Source organism: Apiospora aurea (genome assembly GCF_038362705.1).
Source record: "Apiospora aurea strain CBS 24483 chromosome Unknown utg000008l_segment0_segment0, whole genome shotgun sequence".
In the NCBI taxonomy this organism is placed as follows: domain Eukaryota; kingdom Fungi; phylum Ascomycota; class Sordariomycetes; order Amphisphaeriales; family Apiosporaceae; genus Apiospora; species Apiospora aurea.
The window spans coordinates 4,203,926-4,218,859 of NW_027117395.1; the positions used below are offsets into that span (position 1 = coordinate 4,203,926).

At 52.2% G+C, this 14,934-nt stretch overlaps 6 protein-coding genes across 6 annotated transcripts; 3 read left to right on the forward strand and 3 right to left on the reverse strand.

Annotated features, from left to right (window-relative positions):
* Window positions 1–1,451: 1,451 nt before the first annotated feature.
* Window positions 1,452–3,956, reverse strand: PG986_012764 (uncharacterized protein; the record flags this gene model as incomplete). Its single annotated transcript, XM_066848986.1, has 1 exon — window positions 1,452–3,956. One exon carries the CDS (start codon window positions 3,954–3,956, stop codon window positions 1,452–1,454), a length of 2,505 nt encoding a protein of 834 aa, XP_066695682.1.
* A 553-nt stretch (window positions 3,957–4,509) lies between these two features.
* Window positions 4,510–5,923, forward strand: PG986_012765 (uncharacterized protein; the record flags this gene model as incomplete). The annotated part of the gene is made up of 2 exons (XM_066848987.1): window positions 4,510–5,490; window positions 5,570–5,923. 2 exons carry the CDS (start codon window positions 4,510–4,512, stop codon window positions 5,921–5,923), a joined length of 1,335 nt encoding a protein of 444 aa, XP_066695683.1.
* Window positions 5,924–7,126: 1,203 nt separating this feature from the next.
* Window positions 7,127–8,047, reverse strand: PG986_012766 (uncharacterized protein; the record flags this gene model as incomplete). The annotated part of the gene is made up of 1 exon (XM_066848988.1): window positions 7,127–8,047. The coding sequence occupies one exon, from the start codon at window positions 8,045–8,047 to the stop codon at window positions 7,127–7,129; it is 921 nt and encodes a 306-aa protein (XP_066695684.1).
* Window positions 8,048–8,577: 530 nt separating this feature from the next.
* Window positions 8,578–10,150, reverse strand: PG986_012767 (uncharacterized protein; the record flags this gene model as incomplete). The annotated part of the gene is made up of 2 exons (XM_066848989.1): window positions 8,578–9,738; window positions 9,986–10,150. 2 exons carry the CDS (start codon window positions 10,148–10,150, stop codon window positions 8,578–8,580), a joined length of 1,326 nt encoding a protein of 441 aa, XP_066695685.1.
* Window positions 10,151–11,525: 1,375 nt separating this feature from the next.
* On the forward strand, window positions 11,526–12,809 carry PG986_012768 (uncharacterized protein; the record flags this gene model as incomplete). The annotated part of the gene is made up of 2 exons (XM_066848990.1): window positions 11,526–11,634; window positions 11,689–12,809. The coding sequence occupies 2 exons, from the start codon at window positions 11,526–11,528 to the stop codon at window positions 12,807–12,809; spliced, it is 1,230 nt and encodes a 409-aa protein (XP_066695686.1).
* A 718-nt stretch (window positions 12,810–13,527) lies between these two features.
* Window positions 13,528–14,674, forward strand: PG986_012769 (uncharacterized protein; the record flags this gene model as incomplete). The annotated part of the gene is made up of 2 exons (XM_066848991.1): window positions 13,528–14,244; window positions 14,285–14,674. The coding sequence occupies 2 exons, from the start codon at window positions 13,528–13,530 to the stop codon at window positions 14,672–14,674; spliced, it is 1,107 nt and encodes a 368-aa protein (XP_066695687.1).
* Between the last annotated feature and the right edge of the window lie 260 nt (window positions 14,675–14,934).

Below are 14,934 nucleotides of genomic sequence, written 5' to 3' on the forward strand. Positions count from 1 at the left end.
GGGGAAAAAAACCAGGCAGTCGGGGTCCTTCCTTGCTATATCCTTCCTGGAGTTGACTTATTGAACTTGCAACGGTGGCCGAAAGGAGAGATCGGATTGTACAAGCATCAGTCCAGGTAGATCGCAAGGACAGAAAAGACGAATAGTAATTTGTTTCAAGAACTAGCTTGAGCAGGACGGCAGGGTCTGGGTTCGATAGCGCAGGAGGTTCGGGGTCGGTGGCTCAGTGGGCTCAGTGGTCGGTCAGCTTCTGGTCAGGTCAGGTCGGCACGGGTCAAGTCCCTGTTGGAGCTAGGCCTGGCCAAGGGGGCCATTCCAATTAAAAGCCGACAGGGGTGCCTGCTGGGCAGAACTGGGCTCGGGGGCAATCGCGAGTGGCGGGAAGCCGTGGGATGGATGGGTTGACGTTAGGAGTAGACAGTACTGGGCAGATCTGGGCAGCCGACGTGGCGTGCTCCAGTGCCAGTTTTAATTTCCTGCTCTATATCCGGGCCAGCGCTAGCAGATGTATCACAATTGACCCAAGCTGACCTTCGATATTGGGAGCGTGATGCTATTCTTCACTGTCCGCAGCGCAGGTCACAAGCAAAGTCAGCCCATGCTTACATAACATGCTATTCATGCACGCCGGTTTCAATTGGCATCCGGCTGTGTCAGACTGAGCCAAAGAATCAATGCCATCTGCCGTGCCAGCATAGCTTCATGTACAAGGGCCATCCTGTGCCTGCTGTGCCTGCTGTGCTGCGACAAGTACATGCAGCCTTGTATTTGAGGTGGCTTAGGAGGTAGGTAGCTTGAGGGTATTGATTCTAGGTAGGTGGGGGTGCTTTTTTAAGGTGACGGGAAGGAATCAAACTTCAAGTGACAGCTGATATCTGGCGCTGCTTCTTTCCAGCGCGTATCATGCGCGAGTGTCGCGACGTAATCTGCACCTGTTTTCTTCAAATGCTTTTTTTTATTATTCATGTAGACATATACGCAATTCGATTCATTGGACTTTTCTGTAAACAGCCCCAAATGTACAATCCTCAGCCATGCACGAAGCTCTAAATAACGGAGGCTCTCTGGGAGTACCAACGGCCAAACCGAGAACACGACCTCTAGCAGTGGAGTTGATGGCAGTTCAGGGGACTGGCACGCACGACCCCTTACCGAAGACACCGACCTTTGTTTTTCAACGGCCGAGGGTCCGAGATGCAAAACAAAGAACAAGCAGCTATCGTGACACAAGACACGGTCGGCTTTTACGACATCCTATATCACGCGGGAAAGTCAAATTGACACAAGATGCATTATATGAGTAAAGCAGCCTGCATTTCCTAGCCTATCTAGCCAAACGGAAACACGCTTCGCAGCAACATCAAGGGGTATCTTCAATGCTTCATAAAACGTCATCACCTAGCCAACGCCAAAGCCAAACGTATTGCTGCTGTGGGCTTCCACCGACCGAATCATTCCCATTGGCGCATAATCGCTTGCACCCTATTATGGACCTCTTCTCCGCTCAGCGAACCCTTGCTTCCGCGGCTCACAATGGCATGCAGCAGCTCTCGTGCCTTGTCCACCGTTTCCTCTCGAGTATGCCCGACCACAGTAGCCGTGTTGTGCAGGCTCGGCAGTCTTGGATTCGGAGTGGAGAAGCTTGCTATAAGCTTTTCACACAAGACATGCTCTTCCTCACCCCGCCACACAGTCTCTTCAACACCAATAGCTGCGGGTGAAGACTGCACTTGCTGCGAGACAGCTCTCTCGCGGTGCTGTTCTTCTTGATGGCTGGGTACGTCTTCGTTCAGACTTCGCCTTCCCTCGAACCTTCTCCCTTGTTCTTGTCGAATGAACTGTACAACCTCCTGATTCCGGCGTCGCCTGGCCTCGACCTTTTCGTCCCCATCCTGCTGCCTCTGTAACTCCAGCTCTTTCTGTCTTAGTAGATCTTTTTGTCGATCGGCCTTCTGGAGTGCTTGTGACTCTTCTTCTTGTTCTAGCAATTCAGGGGCGTCGGCCAACTGTTGACGAAGTTGCTTCATGGGGGTTTCGAATTCTTCCCTTATATTCTTCCATGGTGCAGAGTCTTCCATTGCTCGTAGCTCCCTGATGAAAGGCCTATACAGCTGCTCAATCCATCCAGCCACTCTTGCTAGGAGTTGAATGGAAAAGCTATCAAATGAGCTGCGCCGCTCATTCTTGCCGCAGGGACCCCATATTCTCGTAAGAAGCCGGAAAATCGTGGGAATATGAAGGCTGGCTATTTCTTCTGTCATCTCCTCCCGCTTCTCCTTGCATTTACTTAAAAAGCTTTGCATTTTTGAAAATGAAAGTCTTTGGTCCTGAATGAAGGTAATGCAATTATGAAGCATGGAGAAGCAGTATTTCAGGAAATCAGCGTGTTCTCTGTACACCCGGTTTCGCTTTTCTTGGGATGGAGCTATCAAGGCCGACCGGATCAGGCGCTCCATCTTTTCTGTGAAATGGAAAAGGACCTTTCCTACAGCGGTGACCGACTCGGAACCCCCTCGTAGTCGGCGTTCCCAATCATTGTGCAGCTTGGTTTCCCAATCGAGAAATGTGCCATCTGCAGCTTTTGCTCGTCCCACCCAACCCTTCCTGTTGATGATCTTACGAAGGGTTTCGAGGTTTTTTGACGAGAGGAATATAGTTGTAGATGAAGGACTTTCGGGGGGTTCAAAAAGAAGCGAGTCATTGAAGTCACCTGCTCTGGAGCAGAACCTTTCGACGTCTTGCGCCAAACACTCCCGGGGAGACATGTCACCATACTCAATGTCGAGATTAGACTCAACTTCAAAGTCCACATCAGAGTCGATATCCATGTCCTCGGTATCGTCTTGTCCACTTCCTTGGCTGTTGGATCTGCCGACGTCGCCAACTAGCTGAGCTTCCAGTATGTCGGCGTCTCGGCGCGACTGTTCAGCATTGGGCACACTTCCGCCGTGATGTCCACGAACAGGTGACTCTGGGAGTTCGTAAGGATCATAATGGCCATGCTGGATGCCTGAAATGGCCGTAGCGTCATTGTTATCCTGGTTCGTGCTCGAGTCGCCCTCACCCAGAGAATCGTAATAGTGACTGTCGTTTTCTGGCTCGTTCTGTTGCACGCTACGCTCATCGTCCGGTTCGAGCGCATCTTCTTTGCTTCCACTCTGGTCAAGTCCTTCAATGTCATCTGAACCCACCCAAGGCATTGCTTCAGCTGAAAGATCTTTATCCCCATCTATGTCGATGTTTGAGTAGGCGTTGTCTTCCGCATATGCGGCATTGATCGGCGCAGAACCTGAAGCTAATTCATCTTGCTCGGAATCGTCCAGTTCAGGTTCATGTTGTTCGGAGTTCTCCTGCTGGGGGTCTTCCATATCAAAGTCTTCCTGCTCAGGTTCAGGTTCTTCCTGCTCCGGCTCTTGTCTAGCTTCTTGCTGCAGTTGCTGGCTCGGCGACGGGGGCGCTTCGACTGGCTTTCGCTTGAGCATCTTGCTATTCACCAATTCGAACAGCGCGAGGTCGACTTCGTTATCGGACGAGGACTCCCCGCGGACACGTAGTGAGGCCCTCTTGTTCGGGGCAGTGATCGCACGCGAGGGTGCTGGTGAGGCAAGACCTGTGTCTTTCCGGGCCTCAGGTTGTGAACGACGTCGCAGAGGACTTGACGCAATGCCATTGTTTCTGGGCCTCTTGGCGCTCGGGTTATGGTCGATGGTAGCATCTTCGGGGTGTCTTTTGAAGGGGCGCGACGGCCTAAGGCTAGGCCCATTGGCACCTGCGACGACCTTATGCGGCGAAATGGTGGCGGGGATGAATTCATTGTCGTCATTCTCGTCGTCTTTGTCGTCACTAGAACTCGCAATAGCGTAGGAGTCGGCGGCGCTGTGCGTGCTAGTTTTGGGTCGAGAGTTCGGTACGGGGCCATGCAGTCGCGCACTGCGCCTTGTGCTGGAGGGTGACATCTCATCGGCGCGGCAACCGGTGTAAGTCGGCGGATACCAGGTATAGTCCAATAGTTTGCAGGAGGTATACGCAATTGCAAGCCCCTTAATCAAACCATGAAAAGCGTCTGGAATATAGCAAATGGTTGCGACAGGACGCGCGCAGCGAAATTATTCGCATTGCCCTGACCAGAACCCTGGATCGCCGAGAGGCATCAGGTGCGGCGATTGTGAAAGTTGGAAGTATTGATGTAAATAAATCGACGAGGGTCCGTGCAGTTACCTGGACAAAGTGCTTGCTCTTGCCATTGTTCGTGGTGGGGTTCAATCGCGGTACCCACTCAAGCTTAACTTCAATTGCCTTTACTTGACGTGGGGTAGCTACCTAACATTGGAAACAGCACTGCCGGATCTGTACCAGGTAAGCGTCCTGCTTGGGTACTGTTCGTCCATCATACACCGGCACTACCATGAAAACGACGACATCGTACCAAGGTTAATCTTCTTACCACTCCTGAACTGAGGCTCGACCAGAAAACTCCAATATTCCTCTCCTTATACCGGGATGACCACGATGGCGACAAGCCAGGCCACCCCCGGGAGGTTCCCGGCTCTGGAAGTGCTCGATCCCGCGACGCCACATACCTTCATCAAGCCCGCCAAGCGTATAAATGAGGGTCCGGATGTCAACACCTTCCTCACGACCAAGGCATATCGCGATATCGGCATCTTCGTGATGCAACTGAACCGAGCCATGTGTCCAAGGAAAGTCAAGGACGAGAGTGGGAAGGAGACGACGGAAACCTTCCAGATCGGTTCACAGTACGAAACACAGCCCGTGGAATCTGTACGAAAGATCCAGGAGTTGCTGGCCAAGCTGGATTCCATCATTGGCGAAGCTCCTCCGGATCCCGGCCCAAGGCGTTTTGGCAATGTCAGTTGTCGCAAGTGGCACCAGATAATGGAGGAGAGGGTCTCCACCCTTCTTCGAGACCATGTTCCCGAGTCTGTACTCAAGTTCGCTCCTACAGCTGGATCTGCAACGTCTGCAGAGGACGAGCTTACGTCGTACTTGCTTGGCTCATTCGGTAGCGCTCAAAGACTCGACTATGGCACCGGCCACGAGCTGAGTTTCCTGGCTTTCATTGGCTGTCTGTGGAAGCTTGGGGCTTTCGGTGACGGAAAGGCACACGGTGAGATCGAGCGGAGCATCGTGCTAGGCATCTTCGAGCCTTACCTGAGAGTGGTTCGACGCCTCATCTTGACGTACACTTTGGAGCCTGCTGGATCGCATGGTGTTTGGGGCCTCGATGACCATTCATTCCAGCCCTACATCTATGGTTCGGCGCAGCTTACCCGCCCCATCACTGATGAGGAGCCAATGCCGTTAGAAGGCTCTGTTCTACGTGCTCCGAAGCCCGGTCAGATCGTGAAGGCAGATATAGTCGACCAGGAACGGAAGAGGAACATGTACTTCTCTGCCGTCGGCTTTATCAATGATGTCAAAACAGGGCCATTCTGGGAACACAGCCCTATGCTGTTTGACATATCTGGGGTAAGAGATGGGTGGGGAAAGATCAACAAGGTAACACCCATCCCAATTCTTAGAATTCCAGTAATTAACATATACGCAGGGGATGATCAAGATGTTCAACGCAGAAGTACTGTCGAAGTTCCCAGTCGTTCAGCATTTCACATTCGGATCTCTGTTTCCATGGGAGCAAGACCCAGAAGCACTCGAGCCCCAACAGTCTGTTCACATGACCAACCAACCTAGTGTACCCGTTTCAGGGACAATGCCAGCACCAGGCGGTGCCGTTGGCATGGCTGCACCGTGGGCGCAAGCCACTTCCATGCCACCCCCTGGGCCCGGAGTACCGTATTCCAGAATACCTCCTGCCGGACGGCCTACAAGCAGACCCGGACCACCTGGCTCTCAACCAGGACCGACAGGTTTGCCAACGACACGGGCACCGTGGTCAAAGTAGCTCTAGGGGTTTCCTGACGAGTCAGTGACAAGATTATACAGGCACTGCTCAATCGATATACCTTTTGGCATCAACTATTTCTCGTGATCAAAATCGAATTAACATGAAATGTGGTTCTTGTGTGCGTGGCAATGATAAGCATTCACAATCCAAGACTGCCAATTTCCACATATTCAAACAGCCGTATCGTTGCCTCGGTGCAGAGCACACATTTATCAAGCAACCCACCAGGCCATATAACCTGACCTCAACGATGAGTTCAGTCAGGTTACGACTTAGCCACTTTTGCCAGCAAGGTTACATGACAAAGCGCGATAGAAAAAGCCAGTCGCAGTAGTATATGAAAAGATTTTGTTATTTCCGCGATATACTGTGAGGGAGGTGTCAGAACCGTACTCCTGAAAAATACTGCTTGACATATGTGCCCGTTATGGTCCGGGGATCGGAACAGTAGCGATCATGTTTGATAAGTAAGTTTGGTGGAGATAACACACTGTTTCTGTTAACACTTACATCAATGCAATCAACTGTCTCGCATGTTTCCCTTCAACTTTGTAACGGCCTGGTAGTGACATGACACCCCTTCTCTGATAACAATAACCCTCCTGGGTGCACATTTCAAGCCTTATCCTCTCCAAATCAATAGCAGAGTATAGGTTCCAAGCCTACATTTCATACATCTAAGACAAATATTAAAAAGTAACAAGACCTTACTTATCTCTGATCAAAGGGTGTCATAAATTCTTAAAGGCAAGATGGCTCGATGCATACTATTCGTGTTGATGACCCCTGGATTCGCACACCCAGCCCCCTATTCTTCTTATACTGTAATACCAACAGGACGGCACTTTGAGAAATCCTGAAAACCCCAATAATTCCAAAGGCAAGCAACATGGAATAAGTGCTGCACAGCGGAGGTCAAGTTGCCGAGTAGGCAAACTTGCCATGAACACGCCTTGCTAGGGAAGGGAAACCGTTTTGTTTTCTATCTCCTTATTTATTTGATCCTTAATACCAACGACATTCACACTCCCAGATTTTGGAACTCGCATCCATGTATGTGCAGCAACTAGTCCTACGTAACAGCAATTTCGAATTTCGCCCATTTGAGTTATACCCCATGGTTCAAATTCCCAACTTCCTTGTTCCCCATACGGCACTGCTACTCCCTATTCCCACATCGTTCACCTCCCAGATCCCCACTCACTTCAAGTTCAGCCTCGAAGGTCTCAGCCCCCGAATGCTCCGGCGCCTCGACGGCGGCTGCACCAGCGGCGGCGTGTCGGGCGTGAGCCCGCACCCCTTATTGACGCAAGCGGAGACGGTGTGGACGTAGCGGATCTTGCCGCCCTCGACGCGGAACGTGTGGCTGTCGGGGGCCGGCTGCGTGCCGACGGAGCGGTCGAGCCCAGGGAACCCGACGAACAGACTGACGACGCCCATGACCTCGTCGACGACGTACCGGCGGTTCGTGACCACGATGCCCTGCGGCATGCCCGCCGCCGTGCACGAGTCGCCGCCGTTGGTCATGTTCATGAGGCGCGCGGTGGAATCGCCGCCCTCGAGGCGGGAGCACGGGTTGCCGAAGGGCACCGTCACGTTTACGCGGTCGAAGCGGTCAAAGTAGGCGTCGCCCGCGGCCTTGACGACGGCGCGCGAGTCCCGCTTCGCCTCGGGGATCGGGTCCCACGTCTCGAGCGCGTTCCAGTAGGCGTAGCCCGTCGCGTTGAAGAGCCAGTCGCCCTCGTCCGTCACGATGGACTCGACGGCCGTGATGCGCTCGCGCTCGCCGTTGTACACGATGCGCGTGCCGATGACGTAGGGGTGGCCCGCGTTGTGCTCCGCGATCAGCTCCGTCCAGGTGGCGCACTGCTCTGTGTCGTAGATGCTGCGGTGCGTGTCCACGGCGATGGCCTGCGTGAGGGTGCCTTTGCCGACGCCCACGCTCAGGTCGTTCTCCGTGTAGCTTGCCGAGTCCACCATGAGGGACGAGATGTCCTCAGCGCGGCCGTTGATCTGCGCGTTGACATAGCGTTCGGCGGCTTTCTCTAGGAACGCGCGGTCGCAGGCGGCGGCGGAGGTCTTGATCAGGCCCAGAGTGGCCAGGAGCAAGGAGCGTACCATTTCTGCTTCTTTGTGACGACGGGACGTGAATATTGCTCCTGCCTGAAGGCTGTAGTGTGTATCCAAGCGAGAACGTCGGGTTGAGTGAGGATCTTCCTCGCATTATATATGCTTCTAGGTGCGGTGCCGGACACATAGAACGTAGTATCCCGTCATTAGATTAGATACGCGGCGCTTGCATAACCGCGGCGTGAGTCTCTTCAATAGAGTCACATCCCGGAGCATCACGACTTTAGCATATTAGGCGGCTGCACCTCTATATGATCCAGTTGCATGCGGGGGTCCCGGCATTTCTCTCGCGACTTGTTATAGTCCCGTAGATAATGGCACACACGTTTAGCCGCGTGGGGTTTAATCAAGCAGGTCCGGGTTGTTTTCCGATACCATCAGCATCTTCGTCTCCAGCCATCTGCTCGCAAAGCTGACACAATGAGGGATCTCACCGGTGCATCTCCCCAACCCGGGTTTTTCAACTGCCGGTGTGGCAAAAGAAAAGGCCGCGTATTCGATCTTGTTCATTAGCCTGGCTTCTACTCCAACTCCCGTAAAAGAACCTCTGGCAACTCGTCCGCCTCTTTTTCAAGACCCCTCTCTCTATAGGAGTGCTGGACCTCAAGCAGAGATGTCTTTGTGCGATGGTGTTCTGGCCCTTCTCCTTTGTAGCACAGTTGGAGGTATTCGTGGCTGTACTTTTTATAGCCGTCCCACGTCCCCGTATCCCACTCAATTAGGTACAGTAGGCGCAGTGGATGGTAGGTCAACCACAACATACGTCCTTCAGGCGGAAGAGTCTGCCGCCACTGCAGAACCTCGGTTGCGAGGGCCCTCGCTTCGTCATATCGCTTATGCCGCCAATATAGATATCCAAGGGTCGTTTTCAGAATTACGGCTGCCTCCATGCTTCCTTGCCTCTCCAGGGTCTGCATGGCGTTGCGTGATCTGGCTATTATCTCTTCTGTGTCACTGGTCAGAGTTTTATCCTTGTCTTTGATGAAGTCGAACATGTCGTATGTGCGTCCTGCGACGAGAATCCCCTCTGCTTTGGATTTATATGGCGAATCCTCCATGATATCGAAATGTGTTTTTATGGAGTAGTACGCATTTCTCTCCATATCTCCTGTTTCCGACTCTCGAAACTTGTTCCACATGAGCGCGAGAGGATGACCTTTTGGTAGCTTGATACCGGATAGCCTGGCCACGTAAGTTATGAAATGTCTCTTGAGTTCAGGTGGTAATCGTAGGAAGCACAGGTATATGGCGGGTATGAGGGTTGGCTCTGGATTCTGCAGCAAGGGCCCTAGTTTGTCGAAGCAGTCACTCAGAATAGCCAGGCCCCCTCGATAATCCTGCGAGTCCAGAAGCCGGGCCGCACTCTCTAACTGGCCCCACCATAGTATAGTTCGCTCCGATGTGTATCCTACTTGCAGCTCTGCGTTGCCGACCATGAACTGCTTCGAGAGCCGCAGGAACGCCTCGGTAAGCGAAGTTGCATCTGGCGTGGTATACAGTCTCGTGTGCGAATAAGCTGCCTTACTACGGAAGGCTTGACCCGAACGCTTGGAGAAGGCTGGGAAGTCAGGTGTCGATTCGACTTTGATAGCCACAGCATCACCTGAGTACACATGCGCTGACGGCCCAAGGATTGACGGGTGGTTCGTTTTAAGGAGAGGTGGTTGTTTTCCCTCTTCGACCTTCGTAGATCGGCCTCGTCTTTGAGCCAATGACCGGCTATGTGCTGACTCGGATGGCCCTAACGCGTTATATTTATATAACGACCATTGTTTGAACCGGTCCCTGCAATCATTCTGGTTAGAGCAAAGACTTGGAGACAGTAGCTTGTGATGCGAGGCGGCAAAAGCTGCGAGGACGATACGACCTAGGACTACTCACTGTAAGACGTTTAGCATCGACTCTGGTGAGACGGCTGCAGCAGCTTACCTTGTACATCTTCGCAGTAGCCTTGAAGCCATGGTCCCTCTCAAGTATGTCGATGACTTCCTTCAGCGGTTTCCCTTCTTCAATATATAGGTGGGAAATCAACGGGCGATGTCGGTCCCAATCCGCCTGCGATGCCCATTGACCACGCGACCCTCTGCCTGCCATGGCGGGAAAATCAATTATCGATTTTGTTGAAGGGTACAGGCTTTCAGAATGTTGTTGCAGGAGGATCAGTAGCGAAACCGCTGGGGCATGGTACATGCATTGACAGGTCGAATGCCATGGGCAGATCTGCAAGGGGCAAACTCCAAAAGGCTGTGCCGCCGGCTTGCCTCGAGGGAGGAACCGAAACTGTCAGAGAAGGCGGGGGTGCAGCTGAACGGGCTTGGCAATGCACCAGAATCCACAACTGCCGGGGTGTGAACCCACAACAGCAATAGGCCTGGATCAAAGGACGACAATATGGAGGAGTCAGGAAGGTCAGCAAAGGAGAGGACATGAGACGCACGAAATAAGCATGAGCTGAGTGCTGACATACACTAATTCACCGACTAATGTGTGCAGGACCGCATATGTCACGTCTTGTGGTTGGCTAATGCCAAAGGGAATGGTAAGATTGATTGCCCGATAAGCAGGAGATGTATGTAGCATTGCAGCCAGTGACTCGATATCCACGGGCAGCTAAGAGAAGGTCAGCAGGAAGCCAGATCGACTGTTGGACAAGTAGGTACACGTACCGAATGTGGCAATGATCTGTGCACCCGGATCATGTAGCATCGTCCAATCCCAATGCAGCAACAACCTTGACTAGCAAGGAATCTGGAATATGCGTAAAGAAAAAGGTGACGAACTCAATATCACTGTGTATGAGATTCATTGGGTCCTTTTCTCCCCTGAAGGCCATAATCACATGGGTAATTCGACAGCGACAGTTCGCAGTTGTTCACAATAAGTCGCTTGCTTGCCATCGGGGTCATGACAACCAACTGTGCAAGTTCTACATGTATGGTTTGTGACTCAAATAAACAAAGGCTGCGAGTAAATTGGCTACGTGTATGCGGTTCATGATGCTTCTTCCATTGCGGTCATTATTCAGTTTGTCAAGGCTGTCCAGAAGCCACGATGGACTAATCAGTTGGGTACAAAATATTACCTGGTATTTGTCTTGGTAGGCAGGAACAACAGTTTTGCAATCTCAGAAGTTGCAGCTTCCTAAATGATGGCCTTTCAAGACAACGAAGGGCCGTTGATATCTCAAATGGGTGATCACACCTCAAAATAATATCCATGCTTTTATTATTGTTTTGCCGTTGCATATGAGCCTCTGCAGAACTTTTCGATTATGAGTAGAAGAAGGCCTCTCTGACCTATTCTTGCAGCATATCAACAGCAGACATTGCGGGAAGCAGCATACCTTTCCAGCAAGTATCAGGTTTCTTACTCACATTTGAAGCTTGCACGGCTATCCCAATACCACTTACACGCAAACGGCCAGCTAGGACCAAGATATTACCACTGAATTTGCCTGCTTTCTAGCATCATGGCCCACCTAGATGATCCAATCATGGCCCTAGAGGACCACCAAGGTGACCTCACTTTTGGGGTGGAAATTGAGTTTCTCACACCGGTCATCGAGACCATCGAAGACGGTGAGTATTGGCTGGACAAAGATGAGGAGGCCTGCTGACTCCTGGTTATTCTAGACCCCCATCCAGCTGAATCCCGTGAAGTACTTCGTGTCTCGAAATGCGACTCCAACAACTACGAATGGATTGCCGAGTTGAGCCGTTTCCTCTTGAGCTCACTCCAGGAGATCCCCGACCTTGCAGTGGAAGGAGAAGACGGAGACGAATACGTGGCTCCCCATGACAACGTACTGAAATACGACCATTGGCGGTTGATCGGAGACTCGTCAGTCCAGATCTGTACGAAGCCTGGTAGTCCGGCATCACGGTTTCCCGCTTATCACTGGGACGGCAAAGAGGTCACATCGGAGGTTCTGTCGTCCACCGACCCCGACCGCTTCCGGAAAGTCACCGAGGTCTGCCGCGCGATCAGGTCCCATCGCGTTCACCTGAACGAGAGTACGTCCATCCACGTCCATGTCGGCCGCGGCGACGATGGCTTCACCTTGACGACAATCAAGAAGATTATCACGTTCCTCTGGTTCGCAGACATCAAATTATTCGACCTCCATCATCCCTCTCGACTGAAAAATCTGCACTGTCGACCCATTTCAGAGTATTCAAAACTGACTGAAGTCGACCACACCGGTATCATGGGCATAGTTGACCCCGAGGGCCTGAAACAAATGTTACGGCATGTACCTGAGATTATGGCCACCATGAACGACGGCGTATACCGAAACAGATACATACAACTCGAGCAGATGTGGGGACGTGACGAAATTACGGAGGTTGCAAAGTCCATGCTGATAAAGAAGACCGCCATCAACCTTGTTCAGCCACGTGGCTCTGTGGGCTTCCGGCGTTTTATGCCACAAGGCAAGACGGGAGGAAACACCAACACGTTCGAGTTCCGACACATGGCGGGCAGCCTCGATCCTGAGCACATACTACACTGGGCCCACGTCTGCATTGGAATTGTAGACTTTGCCCGCAACACTGACGCATCGGTCTTCCGAGCGCAGATCGCGAAATTCCTTAATCCACCGCCAGGGTACGGAGGCGCAGAGGTTCTCGAAGATATCGGACTGACCAAGGAGGCCAAATATTTCCGTTCTAAGACTGATTCATTCAAGAGCAAGGATTTCAAAGCCTACAGAGATGGTGACAAGGACACATTCTTCGTTCCTCCCATGTAAGCTATACGGGTATAGCGTATATTGAAATCACATATAGTCAACGACTTCAAGAGCGTCCTGAATTAAACAGAGTTAGCCTATTCTTTTTGAATTTTCAAATCCGCCTTCTGTCGTGACGGTCCAGGGGTAGGATGGCATAACCTTTCTTGATTGCTCTAGGCCAGCTGAAATCTGATCATGAATAGCTCGGCGGGAATTCTCATTTGTTTCTGCACAAGTGAGGCTTGTTGCAATTAAAACAACCATAGAATCTCATTAAAACTCCAAGGCATTGGAGTAAATCCTAAGGCAGCTAGCTGTGCCCTGCCCTATTCTGGTGGAACTGAAGCAAAAGTGGCAATCAAAGCAGTAACAAGCAGAACAATTACAATAAGTATATTGACTCAATCATAGACTTGAATGAACTCCAGAACAATATACAGGGCATTGAAGCCGGTAAGTGGGCCAACATTGGTGGCTTCTTGATGCGTAAATTTGCTTCTCTCCCCTCGTGCCTTCACCTTTTTCTCTTCACATCATCCAACTTCCCACGCTACCTACAAATCTACAAACCTACCTCTCTCCCTCTCTCACCACAGCTGGCCTGTTAAATCTCATCTTACCCTATCTCACACCATCTCATCTCATCTGCCAAAGCTCTTGATGCACATATTCACATTCACACACCTACACACACACAATCGGCTGGTCCGCAATCCTCTTCTTCCACAACTTCATCATGTCTTTCAACGCTTACAACAACGGCGCCTTGGCCCCCGGCGCCAGCCACGAGAACCTCGCTGAGATAAAGCGCCACGTCCAGAGGCTCGAGAAGTGCGCCAATGCGTACTTCCGCGACATCCAGCGCGACATGAAGCGCGGCCCAGACTACGACCTCCAGTGCCGCTTTACCGACTGGAACTACGTGGAGCTCGCCATGGAGCGCATCACCGACGACTTCAGTAAGCGCTTGGAAGCCCGCGCCCGCCAACCTGCTCCTGCTCCTATCAACATGTGGGAGGCCGTCCAACCCAAGTACAGCAAGCATGACAGCGACTGGCAGCGTTCAGCACCCAGAACCTCACGTCGAAGCAGGAATTTCGTCGAGGAGGTCAGACCAGAGGCGCTCTGGTACGAGCCGAGCAATGACTTTGCCTCGCCTGCCAAGCTATTTACAGAGCGCGTGCCCGAGATTTCGCCACTTCCTCGCTTAACTGCCGCAGCTCCCAAGAACACGCCCCCCGTCGAGGATAAGATGCCCAAGACAAGCAGCACCACCAAGACCTTGGCCACCTCAGTCAAACCCAAGACCGTTGCCAATTCAGAGTCCAAGCCAAGCGACTGGGTGCCTCCTCATCTACGCGGACCTCAGAAGAAGACGCCGACCGCCCCTGAGAAGCACGCCAAGTCCGAGTCAGTCGACAAGACGGTCAAGCCGAAGCAGCAGAGCGCCTGGGTGCCGCCTCACCTGCGTGGCGCCCCCCACTACTAAGAAGCCTGTTGCTACCTCGAACGTCGCCGCCGCTACGGGACTCGTGAAACCCAAGGAGGAAAAGGTCCCGCCCCATCTCCGGGGCAGTGCTAAGCCGTCGGCGGCCAAGGTGACTCACAATCAAAGCCGTGCACCCGTGACCCCTCCTCCCGCTGCTGCTGCCTCTACCGCATCTTCTGGCGCCGCTAGTAGTGCTAACAGTCCCGTCTCGAGCAGTAGTGAGAGCTCCTCGAACGTGCTGATCGACATCTCCGACTCGCCCGCGACCGTGTTCGAGACCTCGGCTGGCAACATGGCGACGCACGGGACGAAGGATGTCTGGGAGGCTCTGATGCAGCTCACCAACGAGGGTTTGCTGATGAACACTTCGACTATCGGAATTCAGGCATGGTGAATGATGCCTTGCATGGAATGGAAAGGAACAAGATGGAAATAAGGCCGGACCTTATGGAAATGTTTGCTTGGAGGGCTTATGTTATTGATTGATTCCCGCCTAGAGGGCATGGACACACCAGCGATTTGGTTTTCTTTATTAGGGTTTACTTCAACTGGCAACATGTACAGGGGGTTCGTACGTTGTATAGCACGAATATGAACAGGAGACAACGCAGTCAAAACCACACAGCTGCCCATCTTAATGTGCCATTGTGATTG